This window comes from Diceros bicornis, chromosome 6 (genome assembly GCF_020826845.1).
Source record: "Diceros bicornis minor isolate mBicDic1 chromosome 6, mDicBic1.mat.cur, whole genome shotgun sequence".
Taxonomy (NCBI): Eukaryota; Metazoa; Chordata; class Mammalia; order Perissodactyla; family Rhinocerotidae; genus Diceros; species Diceros bicornis.
The window spans coordinates 37,900,877-37,922,716 of record NC_080745.1 but is presented as its reverse complement, the minus strand read 5'-3'; the positions used below and the strand labels follow the sequence as shown (position 1 = coordinate 37,922,716).

The 21,840-nt window shown below is 34.8% G+C and overlaps 1 protein-coding gene across 5 annotated transcripts in view; it reads right to left on the bottom strand.

Annotated features, from left to right (window-relative positions):
* HERC4 (HECT and RLD domain containing E3 ubiquitin protein ligase 4) overlaps positions 1-21,840 on the bottom strand; it is a 151,092-nt gene that overhangs the window by 26,301 nt on the left and 102,951 nt on the right. For 3 of the 5 annotated variants that reach the window (XM_058543346.1, XM_058543348.1, XM_058543349.1), the window contains 5 exons: positions 16,833-16,952; positions 7,644-7,667; positions 5,455-5,553; positions 3,759-3,926; positions 3,385-3,528 (listed from right to left, as the gene is read on the bottom strand). In XM_058543346.1, the coding sequence (XP_058399329.1) occupies positions 3,385-3,528; positions 3,759-3,926; positions 5,455-5,553; positions 7,644-7,667; positions 16,833-16,952 (555 nt within the window). The remainder of the gene's footprint in view (positions 1-3,384; positions 3,529-3,758; positions 3,927-5,454; positions 5,554-7,643; positions 7,668-16,832; positions 16,953-21,840) is intronic. The other 2 variants (XM_058543347.1, XM_058543350.1) reach the window with 1 other exon arrangement.

Sequence of the window (21,840 nt, the reverse complement as noted above, 5' to 3'; positions counted from 1 at the left end):
TTCGAGCAGATTGTCCACCTACCTCAGAGGCTATCAGGACTATTCCACCATGTCTTACATGCCTGTTTATCTATCAACATAGGAAGCCTCAAAACTCACAGGTTACCCCTAATCCCACCTCCTCGTGGCATTCTATAGGCTCTAAAATCTGATGCAGTCTTACAACTGTCCTTGCTCCACCAAACTCGTTCACTATTTGCTCTGGAATTCACAATCTATCATTTGGAAAATTGCCCATATCCTAAACTTCTCCAAATTTTCCTTCCTCCTTTTTCTAAATGGAGAAGACTGTCTCCTGAGGACATTATTTCCCCCAAAGCTCTCATAAATGGTGTCCGTTTTCTCTTCCAACCCTTCATATGACTGGGCCTAGAGGCAGGTCTCCTATCTCTTCACTCCTTCTAGACCTGCTTCCATTTGCCTTCTCTTTTTTTTGGTGAGGAAGATTGTCCCCTAGCTAACATCTGTGCCAGTCTTCTTCTATTTTGTCTATGGAACACCTCCATAGCATGGCTCGATGAGTGGTGTGCAGGTCTGTGCCTGGGACCAAACCCGCGAACCCCAGGCCTCCGAAGCAGAGCACGTGAACCTAACCACTATGTCACCGGACCGGCCTCCATTTGCCTTCTTAAAACCCCCAGTTCCTCTGAAACACATGCCAACTGACCACATCCCCTGCTACTGTTCCTTGACAGTCATCAAAAGACCATCCATAGTTCCCTCACTCACAAGCTTTAGCACTATCTTATGCTTATGCTTTCTTTCTCTACACTATTCCTGCCATTGTTTTTGATGATTTTAATATCCAGGCAAAAAAAGGCATCCAACACACTAGCCTCTCAGTTCCTTGACCTGCTTATTTCCAACAATCTTGTCCTCCATCACATCTCACACACCCATTCCCATGATTATATTTTACATTCGACTGCAACCCTGCAAATCTCAAGCATTCTCCATCTGACCATCATTTCCTACTTTATAACTCACTCTTCCTAATACCTCGACTCACACTACAACTCAACTCCACCAGCACCTGTAATCCACTGACCCCAACACTTTTTTTTTTAACTTCTATCACCCCGAAGTCCTCACACCTTCCTCCTTACAAAGTTTAAATTCCATGACTCATCAAGATAATCACTCCCTTGCCCTTTATTCCTTTCTGTTTATGCTCACTTGCTAAAACCCCAACCTGGTTAAAATCAACTGTCTGCCTCATCCTTACCTCCACCCAAGCAACTAGTGACTAAAGAAAAAAATACAACCATGTTGACTGGTTTCATTTAAATTCATGAACATACATTTAAAACGAGTCTCCAATGCTGCCAGTCTAATCCTATATTTATTTACATGGTCAACTTATTTTCCCACTCCCCGCAGTGATTATTTCACTACTTCTCCTTTATCTTCAACCCTCTAAGATTCTTCTCCCTATCCTGACCCTCTAATATCTTGCATCTTATTTCACTGTAAAGCAGAAATAATTCTAAGAGAACTTTCACAACCTACCACCATCAAATCTACCAAGAAATTTGTATTTACATATATACTTGGCTTTCCCTCCTGATAATACAGATCTGTGTGTCTAAATTGCAGCCAACCCTCCACTAGTGCACTTAACTCCATCCTTTCTCCACAACCTAAGGACTCTGATCCTGCAACTGATATCCCTTCCTGAATTACTGATTTTCTACTTTCTGAGTAATTAATCACAACATGTGAACATGCTTCAGTTCCCCACATAAAATAAAATAGCTTTTCTTGATGGAGGGAAAAAATATGTATAGTATATCACTTCTTTTTAAAAATACTTATAATAGGAGGAGGGAGAAAATAAGGTGGAGGGGGTAGAGACAGAAGCTAGACTTCTTTTAGATATCTTATTTTGTAGATCTGACTTTGGAACTATGTAAATATTTTATATAATTATAAAACTAAATTGAATTTAAACAAGCAATCCCTAAAAATCAAAACTAAAATTAAATAAGTTAATCTAAACGTGTATCCACTTGGTGGTATATAATGATACGGAGTGTAACAATTTCAAGTGATACCAAAACACTGTTACTGATGACTGTGTATCTCTCATAGGGTATACCCAAAAGACAAAAACTGCAAAACAACTGAAAAGAACCTATTTTCAGTTATCATAATATTGGTGGTAATGTTGGTATTGCTAGGCAGTAATTGTATAAGTCTGGAACATTTTATTATACCAAGGCCACCAGATAGCAAGGAAGCTACCCAAGAGTATTGAGGTTGTGTCAAAAGGACTCAGGTGCCAACTTTAAGAGCTCTCCTTGGACAAACATGGGTAATATGAGCATCAATAAAGATAATAACTGCAATGGATTGAAAAACATAAAATATGTTTAAATCCATGAATATATAATAATATTTGAAAACAAAACCAAAAAAAATGAATTGTCAGCACTGAAGTATGCTAATGAACAGATTTATTCTTTTGAAAAATTGGTAACTAAAGAGAGAGAATCCTTCCGCATATGCATGTATTACTAAGGAATCAAATAGTAGATATGGGGAAATTTCCCTATATAGAAGTATCCAAGCTAATAAAATGAAAAAGAAATGTTAGAATTAGAGTAGCACCATTTTGCAACCCCTAATAAATTAATGAGCCTAGGCACTGATCATCAATGACTGCTAACACCACAAAGGCCAGCGTCCTGGAAGAATGAACAAATAATACATCAAGGTTTTTAGAACCAACAGTAAACATTCTATTCAAATTTCTTTCAACTCAGAGCTCTACAAATTGAACCAACCATTTCACTTATAGTCTCTAACTCAGGCGTCAGCAAACTTTTTTTGTAAAGAGACAGATGGTAAATATTTTAGGCTTTGTTGGCCATAGGTTCTTTGTAGTAACTACTCAACTCTGCCTCTGCCAGCTATAGCTAGAGAGCAGCCACGAACAATAGGCGAAGAGTGGGCTTGATTTTATGTACAAAAATATGTGCTGGGAAGAACTTAGCTCATGGACTGTAGTTTGCTGAGTAGTTACCTTTAATGATAAGGTAGAGAAATCAATGATCCCTAATGATAAATTAAGTCTTTCCAGTAGAAAAGTTAACCTGGTCATTATTATTCAATCCTCAAATCTAAATCAGCAGAAGGAATGGTCAATACTATTTTCAGGCTAACCATTACTTAATTTATTTTGCTAATTTGAAAAGTGTGATAAGCATTAATGTGTTTAAATAACTCCAAGCCCAAAAGTCTGTAATGTGTCAAATTATAATAAAGCAGATCTCTGAATAAAATGTGTTAGAAATGCAATAATAACTCCTATTTACTTGACACATAGTGGTATACATACATACGTATATACATAGAAGTAATTTAGATGGTTGGATTTTTTACCTTATCAGAAAACCAAATGAGTCTGGAATCTTCATAATATCTAAACATGCCATATTTAGGATCCAATAATTCCCTCATGATGAGCAAGAAAAATTCTTTGCGTACCCCTCCTGCATCAACAGCATCTTCTCCAACAAATATAACCTAAAATAGCATAATGCAAACACTGAATGCAAAGAAATGAAAGTATGTTCAGGAGACCCTATAACATGTTATTAATTACGAATAAATGCTCAGCAATTAATAGTTTAAAAAAATTTTAAAGTAAATAATTTTATTTATTAAGTTTCAAAGATACACTAAAAACAAACAAAAACTTTAAACATATTTCCTGAATAACAGTGCCAATTATACAATAGAAAATGTCAAATTACCTTGAGCGGCTTTTTGTAGTCTATATTCTTTGTTTTCCTAAGGACTTCCATTGCATCTCCTACGATATTTTCTCTACGTACCACTAGAATTAAGCAAGGATTTACAGATTCAATCACTGGGAGAAAAAGAGAGGAGACATTCTGTCTGTGGGCCTGGTCAATAGCCATCTAGAAAACAAAAGATTAAAATTTTAATAGCAATGCTATAAAGAAGCTATTGTGACTGAATAAACTAACCCGTCTATTAATTATAGATCTCCTATAATTCCTACAATAATTCCTAGACTACTGAATTTACGTAGCATCTAACACAATATATAGTACAGCAAAAGAATTTAGTAAACTATATTCTGAGCATAAAGAATTTTAAATTTGAATATGTTTATATTAATGTGTAACAAATGATACCATTAAGTTAAGTAAGCATAGAACTATAATAATACTGATAAATCTGAACACCGTTGTTTCTCAAAATGTAACTGGGATGGAGAGTGATGAGAAAAAGAAAACAGCACTAAAACAAACCTCTAAAGAGAATAAGGAACAGCCTGGCTAGAAGGTATTATAGAAATTCATCTAGTAGAGTGATCACCATATGCACTCACAAACCAAGAATTTGGCTTTTACCATTTAAAGCCTCTATTCTTTTCCTATGGTTTTTCCTGTGTTCTTGTTCTAAAATGGAATATATCCTATATTAAAAGCACCAAGTGATTAACTTACTGTTTTAACAAAGACCACCAAAAAACTGGTTTACTAGCTGTTCTTACAGAAAACTACAAAAATATTTATTTCTTCTGTTGATGAAAATGGAAATAAAGCACATCTCTAAAATCCCCCCTAGTATTTATTATTTAAATATCCGGAGGGATTTAGAATATCAAATGCATTTATTTTAAAGGAATGAAAATAGCTATCAAAATTGGATGGGTTTTCCAATTTCTTAAAGCAATTTTAGAATATTAAGTGCCCAAAGTCTCTTCTCATACTTTTCTTAGTCCTTAGCCTCTATAGTCAGATATTCTATACCAGAGGAAGAAACTCAAAAACTTTTTAATTTACAGGTTCAAATGATAAAGCAAACCTACTATAGCCCTTCAAAGCCATAATGTAAACTAGTTTTAAAAATCTTCATTATAAATGAAAGAATGCTCAGCATAAAATGGAGGGGGTAGGGGAGAGAAAGGAGAGGGAGCAGGAGGAGACCAACCTCAGGAAAATACCTTATTTATTACTAAAACTTTCTCCAAGGAAATTTCATACCCTCCTAACAAGTGATCAAATGTCTCCTACTTTAACATCATCTCACCTCTAATCACTTCCATCTTTCACCAAGTTTATAAATTTGAAACAAACCAACATTTCATCAAGTAAACTAGCAAAATTGTTCATAAAGATTGCATATTTCTATAACGAAAGAGGTTTACACCATTTTTTTAGATTTAAAATGATTAAAAGCTAAATTATTCTACTTTCACTCAAATATAAGGAGCCCTCATAAGAAACATACAAGTCACATGTAACAGTCCTTTTTATAGGTACCAAAGGTACTTTGCAAAAGACAGGCCATAAAGGTACAAAATGTCCCCAAAGACTACTGATTATAGGCAAGTTTCAAATATTTACTTTTTAAAAACATCACAGAAACAATTCAAAAACCACTCTCAAATCAGATTAGTATTATATAATATTTTACCTGCATCTGTAAGACCGCATCTGTTTGTAACAGAGTAGTTTTTGCTTGGGCATCAAATACAAATGGATATGTGCAGATTGTAACAGGGATATCTGCCAACTGGAAATAAAACATTAACTTATTAGTACAAACTCGTTTGTGATATATTTCTTGTAGGTACTGTCATTTCTTGTAAAGTTGATCACATTCTTGGTTTATTTACTTGTGTGTCATTCAGGAATTATAAATAAAACATGTTGCTTATTTCCAAATATAAAATTTTTACTGATAATTAGATGAGGCATAAGAATAACCCCAATTCCGAATTTTAGGAGGGATCTGTATACTTGAGAATCCACAAAATCATAAACGACAAGTATCTTTTGCTTAACATATATTAACTCCAAGTTTCAGTGAATTAGGTTGCAAATGTATTCCAAAATTGGGGGCTCTTATGTTAAATACAGTACCCAGGTCTTATATGTTAGGGCTACTCTAGCAACTGAAGCCAATAATAAGCAATCTGCTTATTCATTCATTTAACAGATATTTACTGCCTGCCATTAGGGTGCCAACATTATTATGAGCCAAACAATCTGTTCATTAATATACAAAATAAGCACCACTATTATTATTATTCTCTGTCAATCACTAAAGTTGGGAGAACTGATCTATTATTACCATTACCAGACAGTAGTCACCTTATAGACAATTATTTATCCTGGCAGGTAATGCAGTGATTGATTGCCAAGTATTTAATAGTGCAGAAAAATACAAGGAGCTAAGAACTGCCAGTCACAGATTCTTGGAGGATATATTCCTACCAGCTACCCAATAAGGCAATATTTTTGTGTCAGCCCTGACACACAGCCCCTGCTATAAAGGCTACCAGTGAAGACTTAATACACCATGAAACACTCCACTTCTTTTTAAGTTAGCTTAGAAAATTCTTTACATTAAGTCTGAATCTGAATTTCTATATATCACTTGGTTTTGTATTTTAGTCTCCAGCCCTGCAGGGAAGTGTATATGGTTTAAATATTTCAAGACTCCATGCTCTCCCTAAGTTGTCTTTTTCCTACACTAAACATTCCCAGTTTTTCTAACCATTCTGAAAATAATACGGTTTCCAGCACTTCTCCATCCTAACTGCCTTCTTTTAAATGTATTTCAATTTGTCAGTCTCGCTTAACTGTGCCCACCAAAAACAAACGAAATAATCCAATAGCGCCCAATCAGTATAGAATACGAGACTACCAACTCTTTGTTCTCAACATATAAGACAACACGCTGAGTTATACTATTAGCCTTGCAGTAAATTATCATTCTTCACTATTTTTCATATAACAATTTTTACCTCCATCCTGTATTTGTCTCACTAACTAGCTATTGATGGTAGAAAATCATTTTACTACTCTGAAACACAAAAAAACAGAGGTGATTTCTAAAGTCCCCTTTGGCTCCAAAACTCTATGATTTCATAATTGTACATGCTACTTCTATTTGAGGATGAAGAAGCAAACAATGTTAGGCCTATAATTTAAAGCTAACTCTAAACGCTTCATTGGTTCAAGTGCTGGGAAAAAAGCAAAGCAAAGCAAAACCTGAAAACCTAAAGTCTATAACAGAAGTATAAAAGTATCATAACATTCCCAAGTGTTAAAAAGGGGATTTAGGGTTGTTGTTTATGTAAGCCAAAGTGCTAGAACTTTATATATTAAAATAGTACATTAGACAAAGTGAGGAAGATGATCATACTGAAAGAGTTTATTTAATTTTATGACCATTTCGAGTATCAGTTATTTAAAAACTGAAGATCTTTTACTTTTCTAATAGAAAATATTTTCTGCCCTATTGGGTGGGCAGTTCGAATTTTAAAAGTTTGCTTTTTTATATCATGAGGACACATTAAATTTTATACCGGAAGACTTTAGGATAGGAATTATTTTAAAGTAAATATTATTGAAAGGCATTATATAGGTGTAATGTTAACTAAAAGAGAGGTTTTAATTTTCTTCAGAAAATTCCTCTGAAACGTTATACAGGACAACTTCTATACACTCATTTTTTTAAAAATAATTACATATTTTTATGTAATTGATGTATGTGAGCAAAGTCACACAAAAGAGGAACCTTTGGCTCTCCTATCACTTAAGACAAAACAGAGTATATCTTACTCTGAACATGAGACTTTATGACACCAAACTTACCTCAGTTAATCCATGGTTGACATCCTAAGACAGCAGTGTGGAATGTAACAATGAGGAAAGAGCAATGTTAGTGTCCAAATTTAACTATATCTATTCAAAGTACCATTTCATATATTTTGCTATAGAATACTGAAATTAATGAAGTAGACCAAAATACATCCACAACAAAACTTACCCTTTCCACATGCACCTTATATATCTGTATCTATAAATGTAAGACATTTATTTCAGATATCTTGTGATCATAAAATTATCGAGGCTTAAACATAATGAAATTTGGTTTCAGCAACTAAGCACCTCATTTGCAGAATTTAGGTAGAATAGGCAAACTAATTCTAAGCCTAACTTGGTCTTGAAGAAATAACTTTATAGCTCAGTTTCTCCACCTGGAAAATGGAGAAAATATTCCTCAGACTTTAAGACTTGGTTAATCTTGACAAAATGTTTGAAAAGTATTTAGTAGATTAAAATGCTATATGGAAACCAAGTGAGGAAAATAAGCCATAGGTTGTTTTTATTTGGCAGAAATAACCAGGGAAATGTAAGATATTTTATATTAAGTGTTCTTTAACAATGAAATTAGCTTCAAATAGAAAGTACAGGACAGGGCACAGGGGTTGGTAAGCAGAAAGAAGAAATGGAGAGAGAAAGAGATACTTATGAAGGAAATAATAATGGAAATTATAATGAAAGCTTACCACTTCACTGACTAGCAACGTACACTTTCTTGCAGAAAACTCCCACATATGCTCAGGGTATAAACTCATATAAAGTGCCAGAATCTCCAAAAATATGTTACTAAATTTACAGATAGCACCTTGTATAGTGAGGAATTAATCTTATCCAAAGAGAGGTCTGGCTTTACCCTCAGCTACTGGGAGGTGACCTATAGGTCTTTGGTATGTCACGCCTGACAAGAGTGTCTTTGTTTGCCTAGGGGCTCTGGGCCATGTGGTTATCAGTTCTGCTTCCAGAAGGGCTGGAGACTAAAGGTCAGCCACATGGGCACTATGTGACTGAGCAGCAATAAAAACTCTGGGCACCAAGGTTCAGTAAGCTTCCTTGGCTGCCAATACTCTGTGAGTACTGTCACATACGGATGCTGGGAAAGTAATGTGTCCACGACTCCACAGGGAGAGGAAAACAGAAGACTCCACTCTATGTGCTTCTTCCCTTGGCTGATTTTAATCTGTATCCTTTCCCTGTAATAAACTGTAAATGTCAGTATAATAGTTTCCAGTGAATTCTGTGAGGCTTTGTAGCAAATTATTGAACCTGAGGGTGGTTTGGGGAACTCCCCTAACTTGCAATTGGTATCAGAAGTGAGGGCAGTCTTGTGCAGACTGGTCCCTCTAACTTGGTAGTTGGTTAAATTCTTGCATGCCTTGAGGGGTATGCTTGGAAACTTTAGGATATTACCAAAGACTTAGGGGTTCTCTCACCATACTGTGCTAAATAAAGCCAAAGCAGTATAAGCATAAGCAAAATATGACTCTATACAAATCCTATTCTGAGAAAGGTAATTATTGATAATAGTTTCTTTCAAAAAATTCAGAATACCAAGTTATCACTAAATAAGTGCACCTACTGGCAGTGTTAACAAGAAGAATGTATTTAGAAGCTGTTCTGCAGAAAGAGCCTTTTAGATTACACTCCGTTTAACTTGAAAGCCACTTAACAGGAACATCTGAAATCTTTTTATAGTATATCTTCTGGGACATTTTTAAAGTGCTGTCACTACCAAGAAAGTCTGAATAAGCAAAGAAACACCTTTCAATATTTTCTGACTATGCATGGCCTGCTTGATAACTATACTAGCTATCAAGGGAGTCTACACCATGGGAGATGGATTTTATTCTTAAGGAAATAATAAAATATTAATATATGCAGTATTTTTTAAATTGCTACCTGTAAATAAATAAAGATGGTATACATATCATTATGCATTGGGGAAGTCATGTTAGAATTTATAGTGTGACTAAACCATATGAAAACAGAACACAAGTTTGATTATAGAGACAGAAGTAAGGTAGAACGAACATGAAAAATGGGACATGTGGAAAACCTAAGAAAAGAAAAGAGACTAGTCATGGGCTGCATAACGATGTTTTGGTCAATGACGAACTGCATATATAATGATGGTCCCATAAGATTAGTACCATATAGCCTAGGTATGTAGTTGGCTATATCATCTAGGTTTGCGTAAGTACACTCTACGATGTTCACACAATGACGAAATCGCCTAACAATGCATTTCTCGGAACGTATTCCTGTCATTAAGCAACCCGTGACTGTATTAGATATCAAGTAAACCAAGATAATAATGATTAAGATCATTATTATGATCTTAATGATTAAGATCTAATAATGATTAAGATCATTATCAGAAACTCCAATTTAAGGGTTATGGATCTTAGACAAAAGGTCAAACATTTAAAAAATGTAAATGCTTAAAAAAGCAAAGATAAACTCTTCTGGGAAATATTAGAATTGAAAGGTAGTTATGTTAGTTGCAAATCTACTTCAGTCAAAGTAGTATTTCCAAGGGAGATTTGAAAGGAAAACAAAGTGGTGCGGGGAGAGCGGACAGGATATTACAAAACGTGAGGTCAATTAAAAGTTTATTACTAAAAATTCAGCATATCATTCAATGTGTGAGCTACTATTGGCTCCAAATCCACATATACTCAAGCACTAATTGATGGCTGTTTTTAGAGTGGGGGCCCTGAAATTGAGTAACTAAAATTAGGCATGCCTTGGCCCAATGTCCTAGAAGCTAGAGTGAGAAAGGCCTGAAGGAATGTTCAAAAGTTAGGGTCTCAGGGTCTAAAGCAGACTTGGCTAAGTTTTAACACCAATGGTTAATGATGGTTCCAGTTTGTTATAGACAAAAAAGATGCAGCTCCTTGGCACATTTTAGTTTCAACTAATTACTTATGGCAAAACACTATATCACTGCTGGTGTCATCTTGATGTAACAGATGTTATACTCTGAGAAGGTATAAAGAGAGGATACCGAAGTTATTAAAGTAATTCAAATAAATATGAAAGGTGTTGGCAACTAGACAGAAATAAAAAGATACTTCTAAAACATGAAGGAAATGGAAAAAACACAAACATAATTTGGTAATCCAATGCACAAGGAATCAGTCTAAGAGTGTGCAAAATATTAATGTCATTAAAAATGACAAGGAAGGTTTAAAAAGCAAGGATGAACTTTTCTGGGAAATATTAAAGCTGCAAGGGAACACAAAACTACTTTAATTTCTTCATTTTATTAAATGAAGAAGAAACTAAAATCCAGGAAGTACTGGAGTATCTTCCCAAAGCTGGTCTCCCCAGCTGCTATATCTATCTTCCTAGTTCGCTGGTGAACATGTCATGTTGCTAGTTAGTAATGTCCATAGTTAAAGTAAAAAACTTAACTCCATTGCACAAATACAGTGATGCTTTATATACACAGCACAATTAATACTGAATAAATAAGACTTATGACCTAAAATATATATATATATTTATGTGTAATTTCAAAGACTGCAAGAATTTCTCCAATTTACTAAATATTTTTATTAGTACCTACTTATATCTGACATGTCTTACATAGCTATACACAGTTCTTGAAATAAATGAACATGCATTTTTAAAAAATGCTTAACTTGAATCTTAGAGTAATTCAAACAGGCACAGGCCTTTCTGTATTTTATTCTAAATTAGTCAATTTTTACTAGATATATATTGATGATATGTATGTATAGTAACTAAAAGTATAAGAAAGGGAAGAAAAAAGAGCAAAGAGTTTAGTAATAACCACTAAGTATTTTTTATAAACAATTTAACAGCAAAGTTAAAAGAGCGTAAGGAAGACAACTGAGAATAATAGTACCTAGAAAGTGGAGAAAAATCATCAAAAGCAGAAGATAAAAAGAAAGAGAACCCATGTGCCCTTTTATTTTGCCAAGTTATTACTGTAGATGGAGAAAAACAGATAAAAAGCAAAAGGAATCCAACTTAAAAAAACAGTTCCATACACCAAGATCAGAGTCTTAAAAAACAAACAAAACAGAGAAGCTTATATATTTACCAGCAGGAATAGGAGGATCAAGCAAAAACTTCATGAAAACATGTAAAGGAAAAAAGGTAAAAAAGAATGGGAAAATGGAAGGGGATGAGATGAAAAGTTAGAAGTTTCAGCAGTACAAAAGGATATTACTAGGAAAGCAAAAAAATTTCACAGAATTAGTTTTTAATGTTTAGGGATCAGGGAAGTGTATACCTGACAGATTCTTAAAATCCTTGATCGGGGAAAGAAAGGAAATGGAGAAAAAAAAAATCTCAACAAATTATGGCATAAAGACAAATATAAAAAAGGTAAAATAATTTCCTTGCAGTGTTTAGAACAAGGTAAAGTTATGTGTGTATATATATATAATTTAATTATATATTTTATTTAACTAAATTGATAATTTAATTATATATAATTAAAATTTACAGACATGTATTTCTTATAATTCATAGTAATTATGTTCTAACAATCTTAAACTTTCACACCAAAGCAACGGAATTATTCCAAGATCATAACTCTTGTTCAATAATGGTATACACATGTATGTGTGTATATATACATATGAGTACATATATACGCGTTTATACATGTGTATATACATATGTATATGTGTATGTAAATACACATACACACATCTATATCATCACAAAACAGTATGTGAGTATCTTTAGAATCGATTCTTTGAAACTTTACTTATAGGGTCAACCCAGTATTAAGACTGGGTTAAGACATCATTGAGATTATAAAATACAAGTATGAATTTTATTAAAAAGCCTCAGGAAAGAAGTCTTTAGAGTTATGTGTAAATGTAAAAGTGCTTTGAACTCTCTCAAAGAAGTTCTGTGATGTCAAATGTCATTAATATAAATTAACAACCTATTTAAAAGTTGCACAAAGACCTTCGAAGTAAATTGCCAGCCTTCTATTCCCAGAGGTAGATTAGAAGAACCCAAATCATGGGTTCTGGATTCTGATTTCTAAGATGTGATATTAAACCCATTATGCAAATTATATAAAGAACAAACTTTCACCACCTCAACCACCTATTCAATATCACTTTGTCTATAAATGGAGAGAAAGGAAAAGCATGTGGTTGAAAGAGTAGAGTAAAAGAGGGCAATTCTCAGGTATAGCAACCACATAATAGATCTGGAGAGAATGAGAAGCAAAGAGGAAAAGCCTAGAAATAGTAAGGTGTACTGTCTCTTACCAGAAAATGGTAGCAATGAAATAGCTCCTAAGGAAATTCAATTTGATATCACCACAACTATATATACCAAGAGGAGTTTGGATACAGGCCTGCTATACTTCAAAGTAAACATTCAAACCACAGCTTTTCCATGCAGCACAAGATTATTGCTAACTAAAAAAATCCCATTAGACTGGTATTTCTCTTAACTTGCCCAGAACACAAGTAGTTTATGACTCAAATACTAGATATAAATCTGGATGTCAAAGGACATCTGATCTAATGCACAGTGATCCAGGAGGATATGACTTTCTAGAATGTTTCTCAAACTGGTCTTGCAGATCCCTGGGGGATATATTCTTACATGTCTATAAGCGCCCTGGGGCAATTTTTAATTTTAGTATTTTTATATCAATAATTTTAAAAAATTGATTTAAAAAATCTAAATTAGAATAATCCATTTATACTCCCAATATCACCATGAAACTCCAAGAGTTGTAATGGCTGTGATTATAATCAAACTGGTACCTTATAGGATTTCCATGTCTAGGACTTCATATATAAATGATGTGCTTGATAAGTGAAGACCAAATGAGTATCAAATTTCATTCTAAAAGCAAATGTTTCATTGTAGTTCAAATAGAGAAAGGCAGCAAGAGAACAATTACCAGACACCTCAGAATCGAGGTTACTGCCAAACTTAAAGCCTTTGTCAAAGCAGCCAGTAATAATAACCACCATTCTACCAAGACTTAACTATGTGCCAAGAACTGCCGTAAGCACTCTATATGGATCATATCAATTAATCTTTTCAATAACTATACAAGGTAGGTACTATTATCTCTAATTTACAGAAAAGGAATTAAGTAATTTCCCCAAGGACATAGACCGAATAAATACTGAGGTGGGATTTGAACCCAGGTGCTCTTAGATTACATTTTCCTTATCATATTTAGGTTGTGAGCTGAGATTCCTGATCATCAGAACATAATCCTCCTTCATACAAAATATTAATTTGATTTTTAAATTTGTAGTATTATTTATAATTAATTTATAAATTTGTTATGGTTTTAGAGTTCTTTTAAAAGCTAAGCACCAGGAGTTTAGAGCTAGTTTAGTGTTCGTATGTATTTAAACAAGACAATCATAATTAACGTAAGTGAACATTAGGCTTCTTAAGAAACTGTTTTACTTTAAAAGGGGTCCATATCACTCCAGTTTCAAAAACACTGCTCAAAGACCTAGGGTACCATACGTGGTGTGTCAGGGTTCATATGCAAAGTCTTGGTATAAACAAAGTTCATTTTCCGAAGCATCCATTTTCTTCAATGGTAAACCATTTAAATCCCTTTTACATTGCAATAAATATTTATGTCCAAAATTTGCGCTTGCCGAGGGAAAGTCAATAACCTCAAAAAAAAAGGTTTCTTCTCCCGCTCTTAGGGGTGCTCTAGAAGAAGTTTGAAAAGCTTTGCCTAGATGAGAGATTTAGTTTAAACAGGGAAGGAAAAAGGAAATATTTATTCAAACTTTTCTTTCTTAAAAAACTGTTGGTCCTTTGACTCCAGCTTTTGACTTCACTTTTTTTACTCCTTCCTCTTCAATGCAGAACTTCTTGAAAGTATTACCTAGGGTTGTTCTTCCTTATTCCTCACCTCCAAATTTCTCTCATACCTTACTCCAGATTGGCATTATCAAGGTTATTACCAATGACCTTCACGTAACCAAATTCATTGCTCGATTCTATGGTTTTATCCTATTTCTCAGCAGCATTCAACATAGTCTTTCTCCTTCACTTTTTAGTTTTGGTTTCCACTACTCTCTCCTAGTTTTCCTCCTACCTCACCTGCCACTCTTTCTTAATCTCCTTTGTTGATTTCTCTCCTTTCCTCATCTCATAGCCAATCCATCAGCAATTCTTGTCCCTTTTACCCCCAAGAGGTATTCCAAGACCATTTCCATCTTCTGTCTACACGACTACCATCCCAATCAAACCCGTCATTTTCTCTGCCCTAATCTACTAAAAAACAGTCTTCTAACTAGTCTCCCTCTTTCATTTTTGCTCCATTCTCCAGATAGCTGACAGAGCGATTACTTAAAAATATAAATCACATTGTATCTTTCCACCCTCCAATGGCTTACTATAACACCTCAGTTCCTGATCCTAATTTATGAAACCCTCTATGATCTGGCACCTGCCCATTTCTCTGATCCTTTCCCAGAACTCTTCCCACTCCCATATTTTAGCCATACTGGCCTCTTTTTATCCTTCAAACATGTCAAGCTTGTTCTCACTTAAGGTCTTTTACTAGATGCTGATTCTTCCTGAAATTCTCTCTGCCCTGATCTTATGTGGCTGCTTCCAGTCATTTAGATTACACCTTATACTTCATCAGACAAGACTTTTCTGATTACCCAAACACAAGAAACCATCCAGTCTTTATTAATTACATTCTCTTATTTTAATGCCCTATATAGTGCATATTACTAGCTAATATTTTTTGCTTTATTTGATTACTGTCCATCTTGCCCACTAGATTATAAATTCCATGAGAACATGGCCCTTATCTGTCTGGTTCATCACTGTATTTCCAATATCTAAATAAGTGCCTGTAACATAGGAGATTCTCAATAACTATCTGCGGAACGAGCAAATGAACAGACCTAAGTTTGTAGGATGGCTGTAAACTTGACCTAGTCTCCCAGTGATTTGGCAAAAAAAATCAACAAGTCTCTCCCAATCCAGACTCAAGTACTTAGGGAAGCAAAAGATGTTCTAGAAGTGATCTGATTCCCACTGGTAAGAGTATCCTAAAAATAGCATGCACTAACCACACTGCCATTAAAAAACTATTGTACTTTTTCAGTGCCTACTAGATATATTCCAGACACTATTAGAGGTGCTAGTGAATAAAATGACAAAGTGCCTATCCACAAGAAGCTTGTAGCTGGTGCCTAGCAAGCAATGAAAGGCTACTCACCCTCCAACTGCCACACACATATTGCTTAAATTACTTAATTTGAGGATGGAAAAGTTGGCCTCAAGTATATTATAACGGCTAGCAAATAAGAGTATTAAACCTGACTCTTTTATATGTACCTGCTTACTCATTACTATATTAAAATTTCGTGTGCTTAATTCAAGTTTTATAAGACTATGCTATTATTTTAATGAGACATTAAGTGTCTAGTTATTAGAGACAGCACATGGAAAGATGTACACATGTGGATATACATCAAAAATCTGAAATAAAATTAAACACATAAAAGGGGGGAAAATATCAAAAAAAGAATCAATGGTCCTGGGGTTCTCTTCTGGTAGTTCTGAGGCACTGACCTCACAACAGTAATGTATTCTTAGAGTTTCAGTATCACGGACTCCAATATTCTCAACATTAGTGACTTAAGAGGCAACCTCATGGAAAATAAATGCGAGTTAAAAATCCATGTCATATTTGCATTTTTCTTTTTTTTGTGAGGAAGATCGGCCTTCAGCTAACATCTGCCAACTCTCTTCTTTTTGCTGAGGAAGACTGGCCCTGGACTAACATCCATGCCCATCTTCCTCTACTTTATATGGGACGCCACCACAGCATGGCTTGACAAGCAGTGCGTAGGTGTGTGCCTGGAATCCGAACTGGCGAACCCCAGGCCGCCGAAGCAGAGTGCGAGCACTTAACCACTTGCGCCACAGGGCCAGTCCCCTGCATTTTTCTTTAGAAAAGTGTAATCTATCTCTTTGGTTTGGCTTTGGTATAAGAGTGGAATGTTTACTTATAAATACTGCCTAATATATCGCTGCTCCTCTGCAATGTGTTTTTATTTCAAAAATAAGCCCTGAAAAAACTTTGGTGTGTCAAAAACAAACAATTGTTTCTTTTGTATTAGAAGAAATGATACATAAAAATGAAATCATAAAATACAATAGGAAACATACCATTCCATAGGCCTGCTGTTGGATCCAGTTGATATAATCATTCCTTATGTCTATCAATTCTTGTACTTCATGTATATAAAATTTATCATACTGTATAATCTGTCCCGTTTTCTCATTTACCTACAAAAAAATAAATGTGCAATTAACATTAAATTTAACCAGTACCTAAGTCAGAGACTGAAAAATGTTTAAATAGAAAAAAGCTTGAGATTTCTTAGCTAATTTCCTCTTCCTATAAAAAAAATTCACTGAGTGTATACTATATGCAAAATGCTAATTAAGTGCTATAAGAAACACAAAGATTTATAAGATGTGATATCTGCATTCAGTACCTCAAAACCCAGTAAAAAACAAAAATATTTATGTAACCACCACACAGTAGGAGGTATGTACCACTGAAGGATATATAGTACATATAAACTAGAAACTATAAGGACTTCTGGTTGAGGAATGGGACTTAAATAACAATAACAGGTAATGCTTGTTAAGTGTCATTTTGTATGGGCATCTGATTAGAATAAACAGAGGTGACAGCTGGATAGGAGGTGAAAAATTAAGAGAGAATAAATTACCACCCTAGAAATTACTTATTAATTACAAAGGGAAAAACAAATCTTTACAGTGGAAGAGCACCACCTCAACCGAGTGATCAAACTAATCACCACCAGTACTAGGACAATCAACTATCATGTTCCTGATGATATAATGCAACAGGAAGTACAGACATTATCTGTGAAGCAAAAAAATGTCTAATCTGAATCTAATCAAGTCTCTTCATCTAAATTTCAGTTTACAGAAAATACAAGGGATAGAGGAATAAGTTAAACATCACCATAAGGAAATAATCAGACAAAACAAATATCCTGATTGCAGGATACAAGAAGACTGGCCGGAACTCTCCAAAAAGTCAAGGTAATACAATAAAAAGGTGGGAGGTGTTCTAAACCAAAGGAGCCTAGAAGAGCTCTGGTACTGAATATGGCAGAATACCTTGTATCACACTAATCCTCCTGACAATAACAATGATAAACTCTGGACAGTATATAAAAAACCAACTATTTAAAAACACTGGAGATCAACCAAAACAGGAATGGACACCGCCTTTTTGAAAGAAGGAAAGTACATGTAAGATCCACATTTTTCCCCATAGGAGTACTTCTGAATCAGCATGAGGGGCAGGGGATAGAGCTCAAGCAGAACGCAGTAATTTTACCAGACAGAGCAGTCACAGGTCAGAGATTGAGGCTGCCAACATGGCAGACAGTGAGGAACAAAAATCCCAGAAAGGAATCCAGAGGGTGAAGCCCCAAAATCTACATGCAAATTCTCCCCATATCTTTGGCTAACTCTTAAACCATGAGTGTACAAGATGAGACTTGGGGGGAAAAAACACCCCAGCAGAAAGCAGCAACTAAGAAGCTACTCTTAAAGTAGACTTCAAGACAAACATTTCTATAGGAAAAAAGGAACATTTCATAATGATAAAAGGATTAATTTATCAAGAATTCATAACAATCCCAAATCACAGCACTTCAAAATACATGAAGGAAAAATTGACAAAAGCACCATCATAGTTGGAAATTTTAACACCCGTGTCTTGGTAACTGATAGAAAAAAACAGACAAAATTTAAAACATTTGAACAACAATTTCAACCAACTTGAACTCACTGTCATAGAACATTTCACCCAGTAAGTGTGAGTGTTCACTAAAATAGACCATATCCTGGACCACAAAACAAGTCACAATAAATACATTTAAAAGAATTCAAAGTATACAAAGTATGTTCTCTGACCACAATGGAATTAAACTAAAAGTCAGTAACAAAAAGATATTTGGAAAATCCTAGAACACTGGCAATTAAACAAAACACTTCTAAATTACCCAAAACTGTTCTTGAATCTATCAGGGAGCTAAAGTCACAAGATAACCAAGCAGCCTGAATTCCAAGGATTGACAGATACTTCCAAAGAGAAACAGGATGCCAGAAATGGGTCACCTCTGGCAGGGCAAGAGGAAGATACCATTGTCATACAAGCAGGGAAGAAGAAATCAGCTAAAATTTTCAGAAATTGCTTAAGGTTAGGTATGGGATAACATGACAGTGTAAAACCCCTTGGAGCCCCAGACAGTTTGCACTCACTCATAGACTCTTTTGCAGAGATCTCCATTGGGTGCCCATGAGGATGACCGGAAACAGGGCAGAAGATTAAGAGCCCCTCTCAGTGGTGCAAGGAATTGGCTGCCACTGTGAGAAAGGAACAAGGCTGGTCACCCTGCCCAGATCCTTCTCGCAAATAGAGAAAGCAAAAGCCTTATGCCACTGAGGAAGGGGAGGCAAATTCCATGCCTTGTTGCTGGAGGAGGGAAAAACCCTCAATCCCTGGGAGGAAGGGGGCTAACAAGAGTTCTGAGCCCAGAATCTTATATCAGTAGGACCAGAGGCCCCCTACTGCTGGGGGAGGGGACAGAAATTCTGAGAAAGTCCCAATCCCAAGGTCTAGGCACACATAGTTTAAGATAAAGGCTACACCACAACAACAAAGAAACTTTTCTGTCCTCTATCCTCTACCAATCTTGAAAGCACTGAGTAACAAGCAATACCAGTTTACCACTGGGGAGGGGCACAAGTGAGGAGAGAGAGCCCTCTATGAAGCAGGCATGTGGAGTGGAGCACAAACACTGAGGAAAAACTTCTGACATTTCACCTCCGCCTTAAGCATCAGGCAACACTACAGGAATTTTGAGGGCTCTGGTGCAAAGAAGGTAACTATAGCAAACCAAAAACTTAACCCCAGTTTAACTCCTGACTAGACTGACTTAAATACCCACACTAACAGCCACATAGAATAAGTATAACCATTACAGGCTTTAAATCTACTTACTTCAGCCTCTACTATTTTATAAACAACCAAAAATTATGAGATATACCAAAAAGCAAATAAGCAAAATAAAACAAACAAAAACCACAAAAAAAAGTCCAGAGACAAAGCAATCAACAGAGCCAGACTCAGAGATGACTCAGATGTTGGAGCGAGAAGACAGGGGCTTTAGGAAAATATTTTGAACTTAATGCAAATAAAAACACACATCAAAATTTGTGGGATGTTGGTAAAGCAAGGCACAGAAAGAAATTTATAGCATTAAATGATCATGTTAGAAAGAAAGGTCTAAAATCAATGATCTAAGCCTCTGATTTAAGAAGCTAGAAAAAGATGATCAAATTAAGGACAAATCAAGTAAAGGGAAGGAAATAAAGAGCAGAAATTGATGAAACAAAAAACAGAAAAACACTAGAGAAAAATCACTGAAAGCAAATGTGTGTCCTGAAAAGATCAGTAAAACTGATAAGCCTCTAGCCAGATTAAACAAGAAAAAAAAGAGAAGACACAAATTACCACTATCAGGAATAAAAGAGGGGACATCATCACATAGATATCTTACCAAAACTGAATCAGGAAGAAATAGAAAACATGAATTAAACTCTATTTTTTAAATTTAATATGCAATTAAAAAATTTCCCAAAAGCAAACTCCAGGCCAAGATGGTTTCACTGGTGAATTCTATCAAACAGTTAAGGAAGAAATAACGCCAATCTGAAACTCAGAAAATAGAGAAAGGAAAACCATTTCTTAATTCATTTTACGAAGCTAGAATAACCTTGATACTAAAAGTTGATGACATTATGAGAAACAAAAATTATCAGATCAACATCTCTCATGAACTTAGACATAAAACCCTCAAGAAAATATTAGCAAATTAAATCCAACAACATATATAAAGTATAACATATAATGCTCAAGTAGAGTATATCCCAGGAATGCAAGGTTGGTGTAACATTCATATATCAATGAATTTCAGTACATTTCAGACAAAAATCATTTTTTATCTCGAGATGCAGAAAAAGCATCTTAAAAAATTCAACACCGCTTCATAATAAACATTCTCTGCAAACCAGTAACAGAAGGGAACTTCTTCAAAAAGATAAAGCCTATCTTAAAAAAAAAAAAAAAACTCTACAGCCAACATCATACTTATTGGTAAAATATTGAAAGCTTTCTTTCTAAGATAAGGAACTAGGCAAGGATGTCCTGTGCAACCATTTATATTCAACACCATACTGGAAGTCTTAGTCAATAAAATAAGGCAAGAAAATAACATGATCATGTACATAAAAAATCCAAATGAATCTATAAGAGAATTACTGGAACTAATAAATTAATTTATCAAGGTCACAGGGTACAAGGTCAAATCACAAAACTCAACTGAATTTCTCCATACTAGCAACAAACAATTGGAAAATAGAAATTTTAAAATTATCATTTACAATAGCATCAAAAACATAAAATATTTAGGAATAAATTTAACAAAAGATATGCAGGATCCCTGAAAACTACAAAACATTGCTGAGAGAAAATAAAGAGACCTAAAAAAATAAGGGGTATACTATGTTCACAGAATGGAAAAGAGACTAACAAGACTCAACAAATGCAAAAAACAAAATTTGACTGGACTCTAGTTTTAAAAAAGGCAGTGAGATAAAAAACATTTTTGGTACAACAGAGAAAATTTGAATATGCCTGGATAGATGACATTATAAAATTACAGTTAATTTTCTTAAGAAAAGTCATAGTACTGTTGTTATGCAGGAAAATGCCCAAGAAGATGAATGCTAAAGTATAAAGGCAATATCAGAATTTTACTTTCAAATGATTCAAGAAAAAAGTATATACACATACATATGTATAAAGCTAACGGGACAGTGATGGTGCTCAGGGCAAGCTGCCTCAGGAAGCACCACTCTGGTATGCGGATTATTTCGAGCTAAAGACAATAAGGACATTTGACCTCCCCCACTAACTGCCTAAAAAAAATCTGACATGGTGGCTCATTCCTGGAACAGATCTTCTATCATGATGGCTATAAAGATAATGTAAAATAGATGTTGCAATGGGAGGGGCACCAAGCCCCTTTTATCAAAAAACTCTATCTCTCCCTGACCAAATTAT